This window comes from Chenopodium album, chromosome 4 (assembly GCF_948465745.1).
Source record: "Chenopodium album chromosome 4, dcCheAlbu1.1, whole genome shotgun sequence".
Classification (NCBI taxonomy): domain Eukaryota; kingdom Viridiplantae; phylum Streptophyta; class Magnoliopsida; order Caryophyllales; family Amaranthaceae; genus Chenopodium; species Chenopodium album.
The window spans coordinates 66,873,300-66,896,373 of record NC_137837.1 but is presented as its reverse complement, the minus strand read 5'-3'; the positions used below and the strand labels follow the sequence as shown (position 1 = coordinate 66,896,373).

Genomic DNA, 23,074 nt, shown 5'->3' with positions numbered 1-23,074 from the left:
ATGATATTTGAACATGTGACCTTTGTGTCACGCTGGCTCTGATACCATGTGAAAGAGTCAATTCAACCAAAAACTTAAACTGATGGTTAAGGCTCGGGAATGTGTTTTATACTTTATCACATAATTTGTTTATATTAATCTCTAAAGGATATAAAAACGGTGGCGGACCTAGAAATTTGACTTTGGGGGGACAATTTCGATAATTCAACTAACATCTACCTTTTTTAAAAAAAAAAAAAACGAATACACAATACAAATAATTCGGGTACATATACTTGTTTAATACTCTATAAACTAATTGAAGAACATTTCAACATTTAATAACCTAATTGAAGAACAATTCAATATTCAATAACCTAATTGGAGCACAATTCAATATTTCAATTTAGAAATTAAACTAATTCACCCTAATAATTCAATTCACAAATCAATTAACTAACAATTCATTTCACAAACTAGTTAACCAAATAACTCTCTAATTCACAACCATTGAACATTCATAATTGATGAATTCAATAACCTAATTGACTTGGTGGGGCGGTTGAAATAAAACATCCCATAATAAAAGGGAATAATGTTACAATATTCAATAACTAATTGAAGAACAATTCGAACCCCTGACGTAGTTGAATCTCATATTGGCCCCTTGTTGTTTTGTTTCTAATCCACTGCGAACTTAGCTAAGGAAAACTTGTTATTTATTTCTTACACTCAATTGTATATAACTATTTTTCCTTTTTTTTTTGTTCTTTTCCTCTATTTTTTTTTTCCGAAAGTGGGGGGACAATTCCTTTGTTCCTTGGTGGGTCCGCCCATGTATAAAAGGTTTATTCCACAACATACATATATTAAATTCATTTCTTATAAATCTAGATTTATACTTTTTTTAAACATGCTTATAATTTCATGACACCTTTTTATTCATCCCAAATATATATTTACTAAAATTTTTCATTCATATTGTTTTAACTAATAAGGTATTGAGAATTTTCCAGTCACAAATTAAGTAGGTTTTTAGTTCAATTTTTATAATTAATCTCTTATTATTTCTAAGTAATTTTCATCAATTTGCTTTTGAAATGAAAATCATGTGTGTAATTTATGAATTTTAGTTGTTTACATTTTTTTTTTTGAGAAAATTGTTAAAAAGGACCTTTTAAGTGGTCGAATTTTTGAATAAGGACCTTTGAAGTTAAAATTTGTGAAAAATGATCTTTTAAGTTGTACTTTGTTTGAATGGGGTACTTGGGTGAGCTTGTATGCATGGTGGTCAACACCGGAGGTTCGGGGTTGACTATCACGTATAAGTCACGTGTTTTTTTTTTAAAAAAAAAAAACAAAAAAATTTCCCAAATTTCCATCATTTCTCGACCGAACCCGCCCTTTTATATAATATTTTCACTGAGGTCGGGAAAGGGGGGAATTGTTATTATTTTTTTTTTTTTGAAAATAAGTCATGTGACTAATATGTGATAATGAACACCGGCATAGCTCCAAGATTGACCACCTCGCAAGCTCACACAAGTACCACATACAAACAAAATATAACTTAAAAGGTCTTTTTTCACAAGTTTTCATTTAAAAGGACCTTTTTCAAAAAATCGATCATTTAAAAGATCCTTTTTCACAATTTTTTTTTTTTTTTTTTTTTTTTTGACGAAATTGTTTACATATATTTGAAACACAAATTCTTATATAGTATATGGTTATCAGATCAGCTCCATTGGTCTTTTTTTTTTTTTTTTTTTTTTTTTTTTGTGAAGAATATCAGCTCCATTGTTGATGCATGGTTTCCACACTTCAAATATACAAGTAAAAGACAATTTATTAACAAGGGTTACTATGATGATGATCGAAGGTTGTTATCTTGATGGAAGGGGTTAATCCAATAATGGAAAAATGGGTTCAGGATTAAATTATATATAATTAGTAGATCAGACCTATTCTATCTTTTATTATTGTAAAAACAAGAGAAGATGGGTTACTTAAAAGAACATGTGGCGTTGTTACTTAATTTTAAATAATTGATGTTAGTTTTCTTATGAATGAAATAGAATTGCTCAAACGTATGGATAAAATAAGGTTATTAATTCGTATAAATGAATTATAGTAATGTTGTATGTTACTCTTATAAACAATGTGCTAACATTTGGTTGTTGTATTGCAATTCTGTAGACGAATGTGTACCTGCTGGGGGAGTGTGTGAGGTTAGTTTTATTGGTTCACACCAATGCTGTGGAAGATTGGTTTGTGATTATGAAGTGAGAATTTGTTATTCATCAGATGATTAAATCCAATCTCCAACAATTCAACAAATATCCACTTATCCATTTTTCAAAAAAATAAAAAAAATAAAAAAAATTCCACTTATCCATCATGCATGCATTGGACGACCACTTTATTTTCATGCTAAATCAAAGCTTTAATTTACTCCACTTCATTATGAATTTTATGTAATGTGTTTTCATTTTCCTTGTACTTAATGTATCATGTATGTTGTACTTCTCCCATCCGTTGGCAATCTGGCATTTGGGATCCCAACATGCATGAAAATAAAATTAGAGTTGATATTTATATACAACTTTTGCACAATATGTACAATTGTACATCTATATTTTACATTTTCTCGCTTATATTTATTTAGTTTTATATCAACAGGGATATCTTATTACATTATCAGGGCTAAACAACGGATACTAGCATATTTTAGCTTGATTGGTAGAATATTAACGGTGACTTATTAGTTAATTCGTAATAATTGTTGTAGTGGTTCCTAATTTCCTATGCCCTATCTCCCAACTCTCACTTGGCAAAATTTGATTTGCAATAAGATTTATCCTGCCGTCATTTTCCTTAGATAACTGACATTTGATATTTTTTTTGAATAGTAACAAGTTTGGGGTATTGTATGAAAATCTATTCTTTTTTTACAGTATGAAATTGTCAAAATTGATTCTAATCAAATGTGTCCATGAATCATGATCTTCTTCAAAAATTAGGCAGATGATCATTGCCAAATAGGAGTAGAAAATACCGAATCTTTTTGAGATTATATTAGGTAAATATTTATCTTTTGGAAAATTTTGGCACTCACAAAGATTTTCACCTTGAAATATTAATAAATAAAAAGGAATCAAATATGCGGGGATAGCTCAGTTGGGAGAGCGTCAGACTGAAGATCTGAAGGTCGCGTGTTCGATCCACGCTCACCGCAATTTTATTTTACACGTGTTTTTGTCATGAATTCCTAATTTTCTACAAGATCCAAGAGTGTATTTAATTATTATATGATGAATCTTAACTATGATATGTCACAACAATGTGAAAATTAATTTCGGACAAAGAAATTCATCGCAAATCGAATTGTCACGAATCGATCCTTCTCAAAGTTAACATGAGCTAACAATTTACAGAGATTAACCAATTTACAACCATAATTATCTCTTACAATCTTCGCTTCCTTAACTCGGAAGCTGTATTTATTATAACATTGGCATCCTTATTTATAGATACCAAGCAAAGAACAAACAAACAAAAAAATCGAATGTTGAAACTACTCTTACAGTAGTGTAACACGATGATTGGAGAAGCGAGGAATGTAACCTCGGGTTTCAACCTTACATTTATCTTTCACATCATCGAAGACAATGGTGTAGTTGTAGCTGCTCACATTCCTAAAGTAACAAAATTTACCAGTGTTCTCATTATAATCATAAACCTGATGTGTACTTCCCAATCCACCAGACACCAAATTGTTCTTCACCAGCATATTTCCATCCCCCTTTTGCCAGTTTCGCAGTGTGCTTGAGGAAAGCACGCCAGCAGCAGCCAATGTCTTATCCTCGTCGAATCCTAAGGTCACATTGCTCAGCAAACTATAGGTGTTGTCACCTTGATCAATCTGGTTGGTATTCACAAACAACGGAAACTTCTTGTGTGATTCGATCTTATACAGCGGAGAGGCAGCAGACTCTATGTTTGCAGAAACAGTGGTGTTAAAGTGAATAGTCTGATTCACTGCCTGAAAACTACCATCATTTTTAAGCACATTAGTGTTTTGGAAATCGAATTCTTGAATCGAAACTGTTGTGATGTTCCCCTTGGAGGATTCTACCCATCCTTTCGACACTATAGACCTACTTGCAACAGCTTTAAACTTGCCATTAAGACCTTTGAAATGTGATTTCGTCGACAAAGTTAGAGGGTCAGCATTGTTCTCCAATAACTCCCCTTTCACAACTTTCACTTTATTGTCCAACCAAAGATGCAAATTAGCATCAACATACCACACATTCAATGCATTCGTAACACTAAACCCGAGATCATGCAGTTTTCCATCCAACAACTTGCCCAAGAACGGAGTGATTTCAATGTCATATGTAGGGAGATCAAACGATCCAATTGCGCTAATCGGCCTCCAAAGGAGGGGATTAATTCCACCAGTGAAGATTACAGTAAAAGGCCAAACAGCACCAATCAATTCACCATCTAAACTCACTAAAACCTCCCTAAAAGCCCCATTTCCAGGCGTATTACTACTCAAATTATTCGCCAACAGATAATCATTCGGCAAATTGGTATACCAAAATTCATCATTCTCATGAAACGAAACATAAACTTCTAACACAGCCCTATAAACATTCCTCGGAATCGACACTTTTTTCGATTCAAAATCAGTGGAATTCTGAATTTCAAACCACAACCCATCATTCAATGGCAAATTCCTCGAAATGGGTACAATCAAATCCGCCCAATTTCCATACAAATCAACAGAATTCCGATGATCATTCACAACAGGGTAATAATGAAAAGTGACATTGACATGATAAACACCAGTATAAGTTTGATCAACAAGATTCCCAATATAAACAGCAAGAGTCTGATTAGATTGCGAAAGCAAAGAAGAATACTTAGTAATATCCTTACGAACCTTCCAGAAAATACCGTCGCGCGTAGGCTCGGCAGTGCAGCTACGAAGGAGCTCAACCCCAGAGAGCCAAACACCGAAGATGCGGTCAAATTGGCGGCCACGGCAAGCGGCGGAGAACTCGAGGACGACGGCGGAGTAGTGGGAGAAGGGGCAGTGAGAAGGGGGGGAGTAGGGCGCGGTGACAGGGGGGCGAGAGTAGGTGTTGGCGAAGTCGTGCGAGAGGAGGAGGTGGGAACACGGGGTGGTCGTGCGGGAGGAAGGTGGTGGTGTGGGTTTGGTGACTTCAAAGAAGGTGGTGGGGTGAGGGGGTGGTGGTGCGGTGGTTGAGAGGGTGGTTATGGAGGGGGTGAAGGGTGGAGGACGGTGGGGTGGGATGGCCGAGGAAGAGTGGAGGAGAGAGAGTGAAGTGAGGAGAGAGAAAATAATGATTGGATGCATTTTTTTTATTTTTGTTTTTTTGTGGAGGTCAACTTGGAGAATTCATTGAATTTTATATTGACATGGTTGTTGCTCATTTATGATAGAATCATGGGAGTATGTAATTAGAAAAGATAATAAATTGAATTTAATCCAAATTATATTCATATGAATCATACGAGTATCATATTAATTTATATAATAAGATCATAAAGTTGATAGAAATTGAATTTCCATTGAAATATTGAATATTGGTGGTAAAGTTAACATAGATAGAATGCGTATGATAGAATTTAAAATATTTTAGGAATATTTTTTTATATGATTTTGAAAAAAAGATTACAAATACGTTTTATAAGAGATATGATTGTGTAAAAATTTAGAAAATTAGAAGTAATATAGATTTATGTAATGTGAAAAAGTCTTGGGGTGATATGGAAAACTTAAAATTGAATCATTTCTACATCAAACAATGTACATAACCACCAGTTACTCAATTAGCAATAAATGATTTTTTTTTTTTTAAGGTAAGGAGAAAGACGTTGATTGTACCTCAACCCTCACGATTTTTTTGGGTTCGGTTTTTTTACGGGTAAGACACTTTAAGATTGAGGGGGAAAGATAAGGGATACTCACCCAAATGTCTGTAGTGGGAAATTGGGAATGAAACCCCAACCTCAAGATTGAAAGGTAACAATCTTACCAGAGTTACCACTAGATCAAACTTAGCTTGGTGGAATAAATGATGTGTTAGGTACTCCCTTTACCAGCATAGTTTGGTTAATTTATCAATCTCCAAATAGTGAAGTGGCGTTATATGGTCCTCTCACAATTCCTTTACTCTTACTACTAAATACTAATCTGCTATTGTTCGATCATTTTCTAATATTGTATTCCAACTACTTGTATTTTGCCTTACTTTTTCACATCCGACCTAATTTACCCGTGTTGCTTTCTGCCTTTGATGGTGAAATCCATGAGCAATTGTGGTATCCCATGTTTTTAAGATTCCAAACACAATTGTAACCTAATAACCTCACATAATACCCGGGGGCGCTCATTAGCTTTTGCCTTGTATTATTACGGAGTATATCTTACTATATTTATCAATATACTTGCATGTATCATTACTACCATACTCCCCCTGTCCTAGAAAAAAAAAATGGACTTAAATGCAGTGGTTGATAGAGTAAAATAGTGGTCTAATACAAATAAAATATTATGAGACAAACTTATAAAAGGATGAGCTAAAAAGAAAAACACAAAATTTTAAATAAAACATTGTATAATAGAGAGATGGAGTTCATCAAATGACGCATCAGTTTGGGCTGTCCTCGATTACAGGCATTGAAACAAATATATTTATCATTATATACGACCCTTGTAGTAATCAAACATTGTCAAATTTAGTATTCCCTCCGTTTTATGTAGTTTATCCTACTTAGATATTTATTGTGATACAAAATAGGTCAACATAGGAAGAATAATACAGTACAGTACTTTGTAAAATTCAGAGCAATTATATGAATAATAAAAATGTTATTACCCATGTTTGCCCTATTTTTCTTTGGAAAACTTTTGTATACACCCGGTTTTCAGTAATTTACTGTACATCGGGTACACTTTTGTCAGATTTAGTGTCACTTTTGTCAAATTTATCAATAAAGCATAAATAACTCTTATATATGTCACGGTAACTTTTGTGCGTTTTAGTGTAACTTTTGCACATTTTATTGTCACTTTATAAAGTGACAATAAAATGTGCAAAAGTTACACTAAAACGCACAAAAGTTACCGTGACATATATAAGAGTTATTTATGCTTTATTGATAAATTTGACAAAAGTGACACTAAATCTGACAAAAGTGACACTAAATCTGACAAAAGTGTACCCGATGTACAGTAAATTACTGAAAACCGGGTGTATACAAAAGTTTTCCAAAGAAAAATAGGGCAAACATGGGTAATAACATTTTTATTATTCATATAATTGCTCTGAATTTTACAAAGTACTGTACTGTATTATTCTTCCTATGTTGACCTATTTTGTATCACAATAAATATCTAAGTAGGATAAACTACATAAAACGGAGGGAATACTAAATTTGACAATGTTTGATTACTACAAGGGTCGTATATAATGATAAATATATTTGTTTCAATGTCTGTAATCGAGGACAGCCCAAACTGATGCGTCATTTGATGAACTCCATCTCTCTTTTCAGGATATTATCAGAACAATCAAATTATTCATCCTTTTAAGTGCAACAATTAAGCAAAAGAACGACTATGTCTAATTTGAGTTTCTAAAAATGAATAATTTACAAGTTTTTCATCATCCCTGGAGAATTAATGCCCAGGAAAGTGTTGCAACATACTTCGATCGATCTGACTTGCATCAAGCACATGTATACATGGTTACTATTATAAATACATGAGAATTGTTACAGCTTATAAAATACTACGTACAAAAGAATGTAAATTAAATCAAATTAGTGAAGTGATCTGTTTAAAACCGACAATTGACCGGAGTCTCCATTCAACAAAAAGACCTCTAAAGGCATGTATGATGAAGACGACGTCATCGACGAGCTGAATCTGTACGTAGGCTGTAGAATCTTACTTCCCTTGGCACATTGAATTGTTAGAATTCGTGGTCCTGTTCTCATCTGCCACACCTGTATCAGTGAATAAGTTGCGTTCAGACATCATTGAGAGCATATCACAAATATGAAATATCCATTAGTTTGAGTTCTAACATTCCTATTCTGAATATAGTGTTCAATTTATAGATCTAAAGCAAGCTCCCACGCCAAAACACATCTTGCCAAAACTTCCCTCCCTTGAACCCCGACAATGGCTTCCTACAAATGTCATAGCAAGGTCATGTATCGGACTTGTGGGATCTCATTAGTGTTGCAGATAAAATAGCAAACAAGACTCCAAAAAGTATGCTTCCATGAGTAGAAAATGAACAAAAGCCCAATAGTCTTATCTATGAACCAGACCAAAGGGGAGGTACAAGGCCTGTTGAACCAAGTTTTTGCCAAAAGCTCAAACACACACAAGTGAAACAAAAAAGAATTATATAAAATGAGGGGAAAAGGGACACAATTTGTATTGATGGATCAAAATGATAAAGGACCAGATACAATCTGCCCAATTTTGAGAGGTGGGGGAGCTCCTAGGTGAAATTTTTTACTTAGTGAATGGTCTCTTCTGCAAGATGACAAACATAATTACTGATTTTGCCAGTACCTCGATGATTCCTTTTTTCGGAGCATGAATAGCAAGACACAAGCAATAATCGCTCTTCTTGTACTCGTGATAAGAAGTTGATGCAGGATCTTTCTTGACTAGCATCTCCATGAAAAGGCAGTTGGCATCACGATATCCCTGGTATTGAAAAAAAATAACATGAAGAATTTACATTTGGTTCTATTAAAGGACCAATTCAATTGAAGTGAGCAGTGGAGCACAGAACTCACCTTCCACAATCGAACAACGACAAGAGCTTGAGTGTCTAAGAGCAATATACGACCAAGTGAATCCGTAATAGCAGCCAATGTACCGCTAGGTGACAAGGTCAGCTTCTCTCCTTTTCTTGGCGGATCTTTCAAACAAGTCAGAGAAGCAGCTGTCACACCAACAAGGCAATGATTCAGCTCAAAATTAATCAATAGCAACTTGCCCTCATTTTGTTTTGTATATATTAGTAAAATAAAAAGGAAAAAATCAAGTCAAAGTTGGTATATGATTAGCGCGGAAAAGTCAAGAGCAATGCATTCAAATAGGAGTTGCAGAACTGTGGGAGTATTATTTTACCACTAGACTGCATCATGAACCTTGTAAATAAGTGCCTAGCTTAGGGGGATGTGTGGGTGTGAGTCCTGTGAAGGGTCGATTGTTAGTTTTTGTGCTTCATTGTTTCACTCTTTTTGCATTGTTGTTCATGAGTTTTATGTGGAATGTCGGATGTGAAGGCTTTGATGAAGCTTTTGGTTATTGTGGTTAGTTTTTTATATGCCATTTACCCTAGCTAAAGTGTGCTTTCATTAAGTTGATGTTTGATCTTTTTTTATGATTATATGGCACGTTCAGACTAGAACTATTGCATTATAATGTAAATATTCTCACTTTTTTCACTAATGCATGTAGGTACTTTTTTCTGCTTAATTTTTTTAGTTGAGTCTGGTTAGATTAATTGAGTGTGCTTTGCTTGATTGAGTTGCCTTGGTATGGATTGAATTGATTTGATTAGGTTGATTGTTCGACTTGATGATAATGATGGTGATGTTGATGAGATGAATGGATGAATTTTGCTGCCTTTAAATCCCAACAAAAATCCATATTTGCTTCCTTTGAAATCCAAAGCCCTAAATCCAATTTTTTGTAGTTAAATTACTTTTTTTCCCTCCTCTCTTGGGGGAAAAAAAATGATAAAATCTCAAACGTCTACAAATTCCTTATTTTTGTAGTTTCCCTATGATGAAATTGATGAATGCATGGTTATTTAATTTTATTCCTTATTTTTGAGAGTTTGAGCATGAATTTCGATTTGAACCTGGCTAATTTCACTTTAAAAAATTATTTTTAGAAAATGCAAAATCTCGGTTTAGGGGATTTGTAGTAAGATAGTACTGCTTTTCCAAGTGATTTGAAACCCGAATAAGTAATTTTGGTGAGTAATTTTGAGCCGTCTATCAATTAAGCCCTCCATCATTTGGCCTTTGTTCTTTTCATGTGTGGTTTGTTATTCCTCGTCGAGGCCATTTAGATCAAGAACTTGCATTGTGACTCTTGAAATCGTGACTCAAAATGTTTTTAAAAGATAATGTCTTCGCAAGAGTTAGCTTTCTTTATTGTATATAAATGTTAGTTTTATTTCATTGTTTTGTTAGACACTTGCCCTCTTTGCTACCCCCATATGCAGCCTATTCCTTCCTTCATAGCCTCATTACAAGCCAAAGCCTTTATATGTATCTATTTTGACACTTATAGGCTAGTGGAACATGTTTCCCATTGAATGGAAGTAGTTTCTGCAAATATCTCACAAGAAAAATGAAAAGGATAAAAAGATAAAAGAAACAAATGAAAGGAAAGAAAAGAAAAGAAATGAGGAATGTGTGTTGAAGAATGGAAAGAAAATAACAAAAATGAAAGATTATATTATTCGCTCCACGAGAGTAGGTTTTGACCACCACTTCCCAAATTTAATCTTACCTTAAACCTCATCACAACCCTAAAAGCCACTTATATGATTTCAACATGTTAATTGAGTTTTTGCCGGTGGAGAGAGTCACTTTTCAAGCATATATGGAAGGGTTGGTTTACGATGAGGTGATTGTGTACTTGAGTGTTATTCATTCTCTTTACTTTTCTAGCTCCTATTTGGATGCTTGGGATTAAGGCTTTGGTTGATTGATTAATTGATTAATTTGGATGCTTGTGATACCAATAAATAGAGCCGATTTGAACTAAGGGAAGGACATGATATGAATGTTTGCGCCAACCGGAGTTAAGCGTTACTCTAATTGGTTCTAGTTTGGAGTTACTCTATCTTCCTTCTTTAACATCCAATTTACACTGTACTTTCTTATAGTGGGAAAATTTTTTGAATCTTTGCATGCGTGATCTTGTAAGGGAACCTTATCAAGCTTCTTCCCATTCCTAGTAATACAATTGCTAAGGGATAAGTAATTAGCTAGCGAGGAGGAGTTTGATAAATGGACTTTTAATGCATGATAAATAGTGTTTTTAGTTCACTTTTGTAGTTCTTCCCCCTAATTTAACTCTTTTCAACTAAATCATTGGAGAATTAAGGAAGCTTCGGCTTCCTTATAAATACTACTATATTCTTTCATCTGCTTATCTACTTCACCTTTGTTTCTTTTCCTTTAATTTAGAATCCTTTTCTCTTTTGATTATCAATAAAGTAATAATGGCCTTTCAAAGAACTTACACCATCTGAATATAAGGCCATATAGTCTCAACCTTTCATTAAAAAAAAAAAAAAAAAATTATAAGGTTACTTAAAGCTCCTTCATAATAGTTGGACCGGTGCCATACTTTCCTCATCACTCAATCTTATTAAGATAAGATTTTCTGATCATTCTAAATTACAATACATTAAAAGACTCGAAATGGAGATATATCACAGGGTACCTATTACAATCAGTCATCAGGCCACATACTTTTTTCTCTTCTGGTCATTGAATTAAGTTACTAGTTTGCTTTCCTTCTCGTTCCCTTTTTTAAAGCCCATTTCATCATCTGGTCATCGGATAAATTTCTAACAGCCTTTTGAAGTACCCACCCTGTCTGAGAGTAATGCCACATAGCTCAACCCCTCAGTATATCCTTTGTGGCACAACTTAACTAAAATACATTCATAATTGTTGGAGCACTCTAATACTTTCCCCATAACTCAATCATAGTAAGATGACAACTTTGTCTGGTCATTTGAAAATGGAATATGCGCCTATTAAATATAAAAAGATTCATAACATGAAGAAGTATATCACTGGAAAACTGGATACATCATAGTCAGCCATCAAGCCTTGACCTTGTCTATTACTCCCTCTGTCCCCAATTGTTTGCCTCAAACTATAAATCTACTTTATTAAGGCTTTGGGCAAAAAATGGTGCACATGGGTTGACACAAATATCAATGAGGAGAGAGATAGAGAGAGTGCAAGTGGGAAAACATGCCAAAAATAGTATGGGGCAATCTTTTGGGGACACCTTAAAAAGGAAAGTGGAGCAAACAATTAGGGACAAAGGGAGTATTACTTTCAGAATAACAATTACCCCCACACTACAAGTCCTTAACAAAAATATTGGCTCATAGCCTTACTCCATAGTATCACTTAACTTTTACTCAATCCATCAGAGTTTCCCTAACAGTTATTACTTCTAAAAGCCCTTTTAGAAGCAGATATAACTTAAACCATAATTTGGCGAGATTTTTATGCTGAGAGAAGCAATAATTGTGTGGATCACTTCACCTCAGGATAATTACCTGTGAGTATGATTCAAATAGATATGAACTCTACTGGAAAGGAATATGTAGAGAAAGACAAAATGCTATTCCCTTTGACAGAATTAGCAATATAGCATCTGATAATGTCTGTCAACAGTTCCAAAATTAAACATTTGATTACCGTGACCAATGGCCAAGGTGAAAGGTGCCAGCATAATCACTAAAATAGAGTAATCAATTTCAAGCCTCACTTCTAATTAAATTGCATTCTTCTAACATATGCATGATTTCGAAATTTTGCAGAGAAACAAGATGTCTTACCTCGGGCAAAAGACTGGGGCTTTGGTTCAGCTTTTTTTGGTGATGCTCTGTCACTTCTCCATAACAATTTGGAGAATGAAGCTATTGTTGAGAATGTTGCAGGAACAACTTTTGATAAGATAGCGCCAACAAGAGATCTATTTTTGTCTTCCGAAAGCCTGTATTAAATTGAACGCCTCATTCAAGCATGCTTTTAATATGAGACAACAGTAGTTTGATAGTCAAAGTTGAATAAATAAGCACCTAACACTCCAAAATATAAGTATACCTGTATGCTGAAATGACAGCATCATTGCCGATTGTGACTGCACGATAATAGCGATGGCTTGACTGCTCAAACATAAAAGCAGCTGAATTCAAGTACCAGAATAACTTCAGACAGCTTCCATAGGTCATGGATATACAATGAGTAACAACGAAAATCTATTTCTCTTATTTGGAAAGGGAACTTAACGTGAGAGAACAGTTTTCAAAAATTAACAGCCCTTTTGATGGAACTTTAAGATTAAGCCATTTAACTGCAAACACACAGCATGGGGTCAGAGACAGCTATGAACACACCTCACAAATTACAACTGATCCAAATACCACCAGACAATGTTCACAATTACAGTGCAATCACCATGTCAACTGTACCTTCCATTCACCCCAGCCAGGTTGCTTCCATCAAGTTGAAACTTCCAACACCTCTACAACTGATACTCAGCACCTCCCTTCATAATATATACACTTCTACATAAGGCATTTTGGTCATTTACAAAATCACCACACCCCTAGAATTGAATCTCCAAAAAACAAAAATCAACTTAACTTAAAGAGAGAACAGCAGATGGTATTTTTACTCCTCAACCCCCCCCCCCCCCCAAAACAACCCACAAAATAATGGAGAGGTATAACAATGTTAAATTGACAGAGTAACGAGTTTAGGTGGCCACTGGAGTTTCCTAATGTTCTCAAATCACTCATGAGTCCTTACTTCCTCCCCCACCCCACACACACTGACACACGTTGTTGAATGTGCAAATTGGAATTGTAGGATGTGTTACTGTTTTCACCATTATTTTACAGCCCTGATTAATACAAACTAAGTAGAAATCTTTGTTCACATGCCTGTATAAGTACCAGAACATTGCTTTTTGGGAATCAAAGAGTCCATAGATATAGAAGGATTAGGAGCAGTTAAACATGGGCACGGGCCGTGCCGGCACGGCACGGCGGCCCACCTGGGCCGTGGGCCGTGAACAATTTTCTGGAATTTGGCACGGGCACGGCACGTGGCACGGTGGCCGGCACGTGGGCCAGCACGCTGGCACGACCCGCCGGCACGGTACGAGGCACGGTCGGGCACGGCATGGCACGGCACGAGCCCGCCAGGCACGGCCCGGCACGGCACGGCCCGTGCCAAATGACCGTTGGAAAACTAGCCGTTTTTGGCCGTTTTCCAACAGCTATAAACGGCTAGTTTTCCACCCCATTTCCCACCCAAATTCCCTATAAATACCTCATATTTTCCTCCAAAATTTTCACAATTCATCAACTCATCTCTTCTCTCTTATTCTCTAATTTTCTTACTCTCAAATTCTCAATTCTCAAATTCCTACAAATCCTACAATCTTGCTCTCTTTTGTGAAAAGAAAAAAAAATTCCTACTCTCTTATAAATTTTACATTTTTACTATTATTACTTTTATTAGTCTACTACCCAAAAAAAAAATTGTTATATTTACATTCGGGAAATTATAAATTCGGGAAATTATAAGTTCGGGAAATTATAAATTTGGGAAAGCATTGAAGCGTCATTGTAAGATCTAACTCAACTTTTTTTTATTTGTTATTGTTATTGTTAGTTGTTAATCTTGTTATTGTTATTGTTATTGTTATTGTTGTTATTATTATTATTATTGTATTCTTGGAACTACTTAATTATATAAAAACTACTTTCTATTTTAATTGTGGGTTATTTGGATTGTTGAAATCTGTCTAAGGCGGGACCTGGGCTCTTGACAACGTCGCTCCTAACCTCTCCTACCTGGGATCTCATTGATCCAAGTAATCTACTATTATTATAATTATTTTTAAAAATTTAATTTATATAAAAACTACTTACTAATTCTTATTGTTATTGTTATTATTATTGTTGTTAATTGTTATTATTATTGTTATTGTTACTTTGTTATTGTTATTTGTATTATTATTATTATTGTTATTGTTACTTTTATTGTTATTATTATTAATATTAATCATGGCATCAAACCCGAACACTTCAATGCCTATGCCCCCCCCCCCTAACATGTCCTTTCCCTCCCCTAACATGCCCTTTCCAAACACTTCCACCCCTTTCTTTCATCCCCAAACACGGGAGGGCAAGAACAAATGGATGATATGGCTCCTTGGACCCAATTTCAACAAAGCCAATTTCAACAACATGAATTTCCTTTTCCTCTTCCTTCCCAAGGTAGCCAAACACAAGCCTCCGGGTCGAGTGAACCATCCACCCAAATGCCCAACACCCAAAATCCTAACATATTAGAGTGGTGTACCGAAGAGGATTTTGCTCAAACCAAAAGAAAGAATGAAGTTTGGTCACATTATCAATTAAGTAAAAATGGACAAAAAGCCAAGTGTCGGAGTTGTGGTAAAATTTTCTCGGCCGATACCAAGGGAGGGACGGGACACCTTAGTAGACATTCAAAAAAATGTGGTGGACCATCTAGTGATCCAACCCAACCCAAAATTTCTCAATTCCATCCACAAGGCTTCATTTACAATTATGAGAGAGATAGGGATGAACTTGGGAGAATGATTGTACATGCCGAACAACCTTTTCTTTTCGCCGAAAATGATGTCTTCAACAACTATATTAACCGAGCACTACAACCAAAACACAAAAAAATCTCCCGAAAAACCGTTCGATCTGCTGCCATGAAGACTTATCTAGAGTACAAATTGAAATTAGTAAATGAATTAGCTAATCTTCCTAGTAGAGTTTCTTTAACCGCCGATGCATGGGATGGTGGATACGGACTCCACTATTTATGTGTTACTTGTCATTGGTTAGATAATGAGTGGTTGTTACAAAAACGCATCATTCATTTCAAAATGCTTGAATACCCTCATACCGGTCTTAACATTTCACATCATTTAATGGAAGCCATTGATGCATATAGTCTTAGGGATAAAATCATGTCTATGACTTTCGATAATGCAACTTCTATGACATATAGTGCGAATTTGGTCAAATCCCAATTGACCGATGTTATATTAGATGGAGATGCACTTCACGTTAGATGCATTTGTCATGTTTTTAACTTGTGTGTGAAGGATGGAACACAAGCAATTGGTCCATTTTATCACAAAATAAGGAATGCTATTATGTCTATTAATAGCTCTAACATGAGATATCAAGAATGGAAAGGTTTTTACGGGCAACAACGGATAAAAACCGTAAAAATAGCACCGGATTGTCCAACTAGGTGGAACTCCACCTATGAAATGTTGAGTCGGGCAATCGAGTACAAGGTTCATTTAACACTTTTTTATAATATGAAATTTCCACAATGTGCTTTACTAGAAGATGATTGGGTTAATTGTGAAAAATATATGCAGTTTTTACAATTACTATATGGTATGACACATTGTTTTTCTTCTGTATATAATCCTTGTTCTCATTCTTTTCTTAGCAATGCATGTTTACTTGCACAACTTTTTGCGGAACACCGATCACAACATGTTTATCATGGATATCTTCCATCCATGGAGGAAAAATGGCGTAAATATTACACCGATATTCCTATGATTTATATTTTTGCTTCTATTTTAGATCCTAGGCAAAAATATGATGGCACCTTTTTATTAATTGATATTTATTATAGTAACATGAATTTTGAAGATGATGTTGAAACTTTTAAAAATAAGGTGACTAATGAGTTTTTTTCTTTATATAGAGTTTATGAAAGTAAATATGGAACCGTGTCTCGATTTGCTCCTTCTCAAACATCCAAAAATGTAAGTAAACGGGCCAAAGGTTTATTTGCACAAGCTGCTAACATGATGTCCAAGTTTTCAGGTACGGAATCATCATCAAGTAAGAGAACACAAAGCGATGTTTCGGAGTTGCAAATGTACTTAAGTTACGACTTCATGAAAGGCATGGACGATGAAGAGAAGTTTGGCCACAACATCCTCGATTGGTGGAAATCACAAACCGTGAAACATCCAATTTTGTCGGCAATGGCTCGTGATATTTTTGCTATCCAAGTCTCCTCCGTTGCCTCCGAAAAAGCTTTTAGTGCGTCGGGACGAGTTTTAGACGATAGAAGAACAAGACTAAAACCCGAAACACTTGAAATGTGTGTTTGCTTCAAGGATTGGTTGGATGCCGAAACTCGTTCTCAAGATCGTACTTATCCACAAAACGACGACGATGAAGGAACATCGACTTCTTTTAGTTCTCATACTTCTCAATCAACTCAATTGGCGGATGAACTTGAACCTCTAGGAGACGAAGACGAAGACGAAGACGAAGGCGAAGGTGAAGGCGAAGACGACCAATAATAATTACATAATTACATATTTACATTATACACTATTGTATACTTTTTGTATTATCGAACTTCGTATTCCGTATAATAAATGAAGTTATTCAATATTCATACACTATTGTACGATTTTTAATTATCATTACTTATTAAGTTATTTTGTATTATTGAATTATCGTACATTCGTACCGGCTACCGTCATATAATAAAATAAGTTATTCTTCAATTTTTTGTGTTTTCGGATTATCGCACTCGTATTTTTTTTTATTATATGCATTGTTGTTTTTTGCTAAATTAATAAAATTGTTTTTATTTGTTTATATAAACTTAAACATAATTATTAATTAGATAAATAATTTATATAACCTAAATTAAAATAAAGTTGTTCAAAAAATAAAAACAAAATATATTAACATTAACATAAACATAAATTAATCACATATATTAAGTTGTACTAAAAAAAAAATATATCGTTTAATTCGTTTTTTTTTTTCATTTATTAAAAAAATAAAAAAATTTTAAAAAATAAAATTAAAGGGTGGCACGGTTTGGCCCGCGGCCCGGCACGGCCCGGCCCGCAAGGCACGTGGGCCGTGCCGTGCCGTGGGCTGGGGTGTGCCAATTTCAGGCACGGCACGGCACGGCCCGCCACGAAGCCGGCACGGCACAGCCCCCACCGCGGCACGGCCAGGCACGGCCCGCGGCGGCACGGCACGGCCCGTTGCCCATGTTTAAGAGCAGTGCTAGAACTGTGTTTGGTAAGGTTTGTGATGCATTGTTATCTATGATTTAAACACTAGCTCTTCATCTTTTCCTACAAGAGCGCTAAATACTAATAAGGTGTGCCTATTGTAATTCTGATGGAGATAGATATCCACATATGTCCTTTTTGACAACTTGACATGCAAAAAAATGTATACTTCCACCACAAAGAGGTAGAAGACCACCATTTACTGCTGCTGAATTAGGTCAGCATTGGAAGATCAGATATAAGATATTTAGAGTGTACTTCAACACTTATGACAACCATTAAAGTTGAAGTAGTTTGGCAGGAGAATATTGTAAAACAGCAGAGAGATAAAAAAAAATATACAAAAGTTCTTGATCCATTCAGCAAACATCTTAATCTAATGGAAAAACAATAGAGTAAATACCCCAAGCTCCATTAGTGGAGGTGGCATAACACCTGTGATTGCTGCATCAGCACAAGCTCCATATTTATTAACGCTCCACAGCTGGTAAGGAACTCTCTCAAAAGAATTCTCAAAATCATCCAAGTCCCTTTTCTTCCTCTTTTGATCCCAAAAGTTTGTTTGTGTTTCTCGAAACCATCGCCGCAGCATATCCTGCATCACAAAATGAGGGTAAGATCAACTGAAAGTCATATAAGATCTATGAAAATTGTACCAGAGAGAGAGAGAGAGAGAGAGAGAGAGAGGGGGGGGGGATAAATTGGATATCATAAAAGTAAAAATCTTTAGAATCAGAACAGGATCATTGTAAAAAATAAGATATATTGGAGTTTTAAATAGTTTACTAGATATATCATGATATCCAACATAACTTGCACCAAATATCTCCTTTTCAACATCTAGAAGGGAAATTGACAAGCTTCTGGTTAGATTAGCAAATTAGTGTATACCAACGGAGTGACATAAATAGACAACTCTTTCAATGGAAAAATGAAGAGAAGTAGAGGGGAAACAGCAAACAAAGGAGGCAATAACAGTTCTTCAGAAATCTCCAGTACAGAACTTGGACAATAGAAAGCCTACTATAACTTCGTTATTATTACTGACAGACAAATCACCTGTAAATCAGATCCATCAAAACGTGCAATCACTCCATCCATAACGATGCAAACCTCCTCATTTGATATATCTTGAGAAATATCTCTTTTTGTTCCACGAACTCGAAGCTTCAAAATCCGTGTAGGATATATTATCTGCAAAGATATTTGAGCAGATTACGTCTAAGTGGAACAAAAATAAGTTCTTAAAATCAATCATAAACCTTCACACTCAAGGCAGGCTGGCAGGCACTGGGTCAACATATGAGTAAAGAGGAAATAACTTGTGAATAATTTCATGATTTCAGATTTAAGCCAATGCAATGAGATAAAACCTTGCTTTCCATTTGAGCAAGCATTTTTAGACAGCCTGCAAAATTACTAAAGATAGCTACAAACAGAGCAGGATAAACATTTCAATTACATCCTCGGGTTTTTTTTAGTTGCATCACTTTGTTTTCACGGACTCCTAGGCAATTTTTGGAGTACAGGGAGGTAGAGAGAAAAAATAAATGGGGCCCATATGGTAGGAGAGAGATAGAGAGAATTTATTAGTTAAAAAGCTAAGGAAAGTGATGCAACTAATTTAAAACTTCCTCTTTAGGAAAGTGATGCAACTAATTTAAAACTTCCTCTTTAGGAAAGTGATGCAACTAAAAAAATGCGGATGAAGTAAAGAGGTTGCCCAAAGTCCCAAGCCATGAGATACTACCTAAAGTACAATTCTTAGTGAAAACAAGGGTGAATATGAATTTGTATCAAAGACCCAAGCATGCCCGTAAATGCCCTTCAAGGGCTTCAATCAGCTCAAGCATCATAATCAAATTTTCTAACTTGTGCATGATCTGAAAGAAGTATACACAATTTCAAAGCAATAGCTCAGGGTTGTGCCAATTCTCCCACATAGATCTCTAAAATAGCTTATTAAGGGTTCTCATGAACAAATTTATAATACTTCGTATATACTTACTACTTGTTGAAGGGCATTAAAAAACTAAGAAACTACAAAAAAAACATCAAGCTCAACAGACTAGGTGGGTGATCATTGCATGAGCGAGAACAAATTAATAATATTTCGTCTACAAGGGACTGTCGAACAGCCCACTCTAAACCTTTTCAAGTTCCATTTCTAGTTCAATCAAACCACTTGCACCCCTCCCCTACAAGTGACCATCTAACTAATACTCCAACAGCAAAAAAAAATAGAATCTAATTCCAGGAAAGATGGTTCAATCCACCACAGCCACCGCCTAACGATTTAGGAAAGGCCCTAAGACGGAGCAACTAATCCTACCAGCCTACACCCAACAAAAATTTCTTAGCTTTTTCATAATTTTCCCACTTTTACTTTAAACTCGAGCTTACTGCATCACTTATTCACTACTACTGCAGATTTCATATTAATTCTAATTCCTAAGGCCTACATTTATTCAAGCCAACCATCATGCATAGAACAATCAAGCCTTAGCTCAGATCAACCAACTCGTTAAGTGGCAACAAGCCTACATTGGCCATAAAATCTGCAATTACAAAAATTCAATATAGGATTTCCTATCTATCATCCAAAAAACATAATATTCACAAAATAATTAATAGCATTGACACAATGTATCCCCAAATCAAGGACACAAATACAGCTCTACAACCCGTGATCGAATCTCGTCTACATCACTACCCCTCTTAGCTCCCTACACACCCGAAAACATCCCCAACTCCCCCACCCCAACAAATTAAAATCCAATTACCAAAATCAAACATGAAAATTTAGTTAAGAAAATAAAAAATTCACCTGTTTATGGATCAAACCACCATCCAAAGAATAAATCAACAAATACCCAGAAGAAATCCCAACAGCAAGAACACGAATATCATCAAAAACAAGCCATTCAATGGCAGTAATATACTCCCCACCAATTGGGGAAAGCTCAGGGTGGATCTTAACCTTGATATTATCAAACGGGTCATCGGACCACCCGAATATAAGTATCAAAGACTTGTTTGAAAGAGCAAGAGAATGAGTGTCGAGTGCAGATAGAATAAAGGGGTTGTCAACTAGCCATGATTCTTTGCCTGCGCCCAATTCACTGAGTTCATCGCAGGCTATGCACCCTAATGGGGTTGTGTGGTTTCGTTTCGCCATGTGAGGGAGTCGATCATGGAGGAGAGAGAAAATGGAGATTGAATGAGAATGGAAAAATGGATTGATGCCCAAATTCAGGAGCAAGGAAGAGATGATACTAGGAAAGTAGGAAGACCAAATTGTTAAGGAATCGAATGAGATTGTGAAAGGGAAGAGAAAAGGTGAAGATTTGAAGAACCAAAGAAGATGGAGCGTGCACAATTTTTTTTTTTTTTTTTTTTTTTTTTTTTGTAGAGAGCCAAAAGGACGGGATGAGAATCGATCCGGGATATCTTAGAATCGAGAGGAAAGCTTTAACCAGTTGAGTTAACCCTCACTCTCTTAAAGCGTACACTATATTAGTATGAGTTGTACTAGTATAACACATTAACACATGTTCCAACCTATAAATACAAAGTATAGAATTTGAGTAATAAAAACAAATAATTTTAACATTATCAAATCTATTAAAAAATCGTTTTAATTATCAAATTAAAAGTAGTTAAAATAAAAAAAAAAAAAAAAAAAAAAAACAATACATTAATAATAATAATTAAAAAAAACACACAATATGCACACATAAATAAAGCCTAAAAGTTACGAGAGGTTGTTATATACATCCGGGTGTATCGTATACCCATGAGTATTTTTTTCTCATCTTGATGATTACTTTTCACTTTTTCATCAAATGAAAAGTAAAAATTAACCTAAGGTTAGTAGAGTGTATGGCACTCCCGAGTGAATGTAATAAATTTACCTTTGGTCTTTGGAGGCCTAATTCTACCTAATTTTACATGGTATCAGGCCACAAACTTTCTTTCAACTAATTATTAGCCATGGCTGGCGGTGATGAAACACCACCACCACCACCTACAAAATTTGAACCCAATTCACCATATTACCTCAGTTCGCAAGATCGGCTGGGGGATTTCATCACTCCTACTCACCTTACAACAAACAATTATGAATCTTGGGTTGCCGACATGCAGACGGCATTAGAAGCTCAAAGAAAGTTTGAATTTTTAGATGGCTCGATCAATGCACCATCACCCCCTTGTACGAAGTCTGATTGAACGGCTATCAACGCAATGCTAATCTCATGGATCACCAATACAATAGACCCCAAATTAAAATCAACTATGTCCAAATTCATGGAAGCTAAGCCTTATTGGGATCACCACAAGCAACGATTTGCTCAAACTAACGGTCCACGCATTCAACAATTGTGCTCCTCCATAGCAAAGTGTGAGCAAACGAAGTTAATGCCTGTCTCTGTGTATTACGGCAAGCTTCATTCTTTGTGGCAGGAATTGGATCGTCACGAGTTGTTAATTTCCTGCTTTTGTTGTGCTTCTTGTTCGGCTTGGAAATTGCACTTAAGGTTTTTAAAGCATATCTTAGTGATTGTTTTAAAATGAAAGATCTTGGTTCCCTAAAATATTTTTTGTGCATTGAGGTGGCTCGTAGTTCGTCCGGATTATTTTTGTGTCAGAGAAAGTATACTCTGGATATTATCTCTGAAACAGGTTTATTGGGCGCAAAGCCTAGTGGGTTTTTCATGGAACAAAATCACAGACTCGCCCAATCGCCCATGCTAGTGGCGAATTTCTGCATAATCCGAAAGCTTATCCTCGTCTAGTGGGACGGCTCATATATCTCGCGGTCACTCAATCGGATCTAGCCTACTCAGTTCACATTTTGTCACAGTTCATGCAAGCACCATGCATAGAACATTGGGAGGCGGCCTTAAGGGTTGTTCGATATCTCAAAGGATCTCTCGGCCAAGGCATATTACTGGGTTCAGATAGTGAGCTCACTTTAGAGGGATGGTGTGACTCAGATTGGGCGGCGTGTCCGTTAACTTGACGCTCGTCGACATGTTGGCTAGTGTTTCTAGGCGGAGTACAGGTCTATGAATGGAGTCACTTGCGAATTGAAGTGGCCTAAGGGCTTATTATTGAGTTTGGATGTGCAACATC

At 35.6% G+C, this 23,074-nt stretch overlaps 2 protein-coding genes and 1 non-coding gene across 3 annotated transcripts; 1 reads left to right on the top strand and 2 right to left on the bottom strand.

Annotated features, from left to right (window-relative positions):
• The first annotated feature begins 3,141 nt into the window (after positions 1 to 3,141).
• On the top strand, positions 3,142 to 3,214 carry TRNAF-GAA (transfer RNA phenylalanine (anticodon GAA)). Its single transcript has one exon. It is a non-coding gene; the product is annotated as a tRNA-Phe (tRNA).
• A 220-nt stretch (positions 3,215 to 3,434) lies between these two features.
• On the bottom strand, positions 3,435 to 5,368 carry LOC145627120 (peptide-N4-(N-acetyl-beta-glucosaminyl)asparagine amidase A-like). Its single transcript, XM_081679517.1, has one exon. The coding sequence runs from the start codon at positions 5,366 to 5,368 to the stop codon at positions 3,560 to 3,562; it is 1,809 nt and encodes a 602-aa protein (XP_081535643.1). The 3' UTR covers positions 3,435 to 3,559.
• A 2,276-nt stretch (positions 5,369 to 7,644) lies between these two features.
• LOC145627119 (uncharacterized) lies at positions 7,645 to 21,307 on the bottom strand. The gene is made up of 8 exons (XM_081679516.1): positions 20,766 to 21,307; positions 18,998 to 19,132; positions 18,342 to 18,533; positions 12,919 to 12,980; positions 12,651 to 12,808; positions 8,836 to 8,984; positions 8,606 to 8,743; positions 7,645 to 8,025 (listed from the first exon to the last, which is right to left on the bottom strand). Exons 1-8 carry the CDS (start codon positions 21,114 to 21,116, stop codon positions 7,840 to 7,842), a joined length of 1,371 nt encoding a protein of 456 aa, XP_081535642.1. The 5' UTR covers positions 21,117 to 21,307; the 3' UTR covers positions 7,645 to 7,839.
• Between the last annotated feature and the right edge of the window lie 1,767 nt (positions 21,308 to 23,074).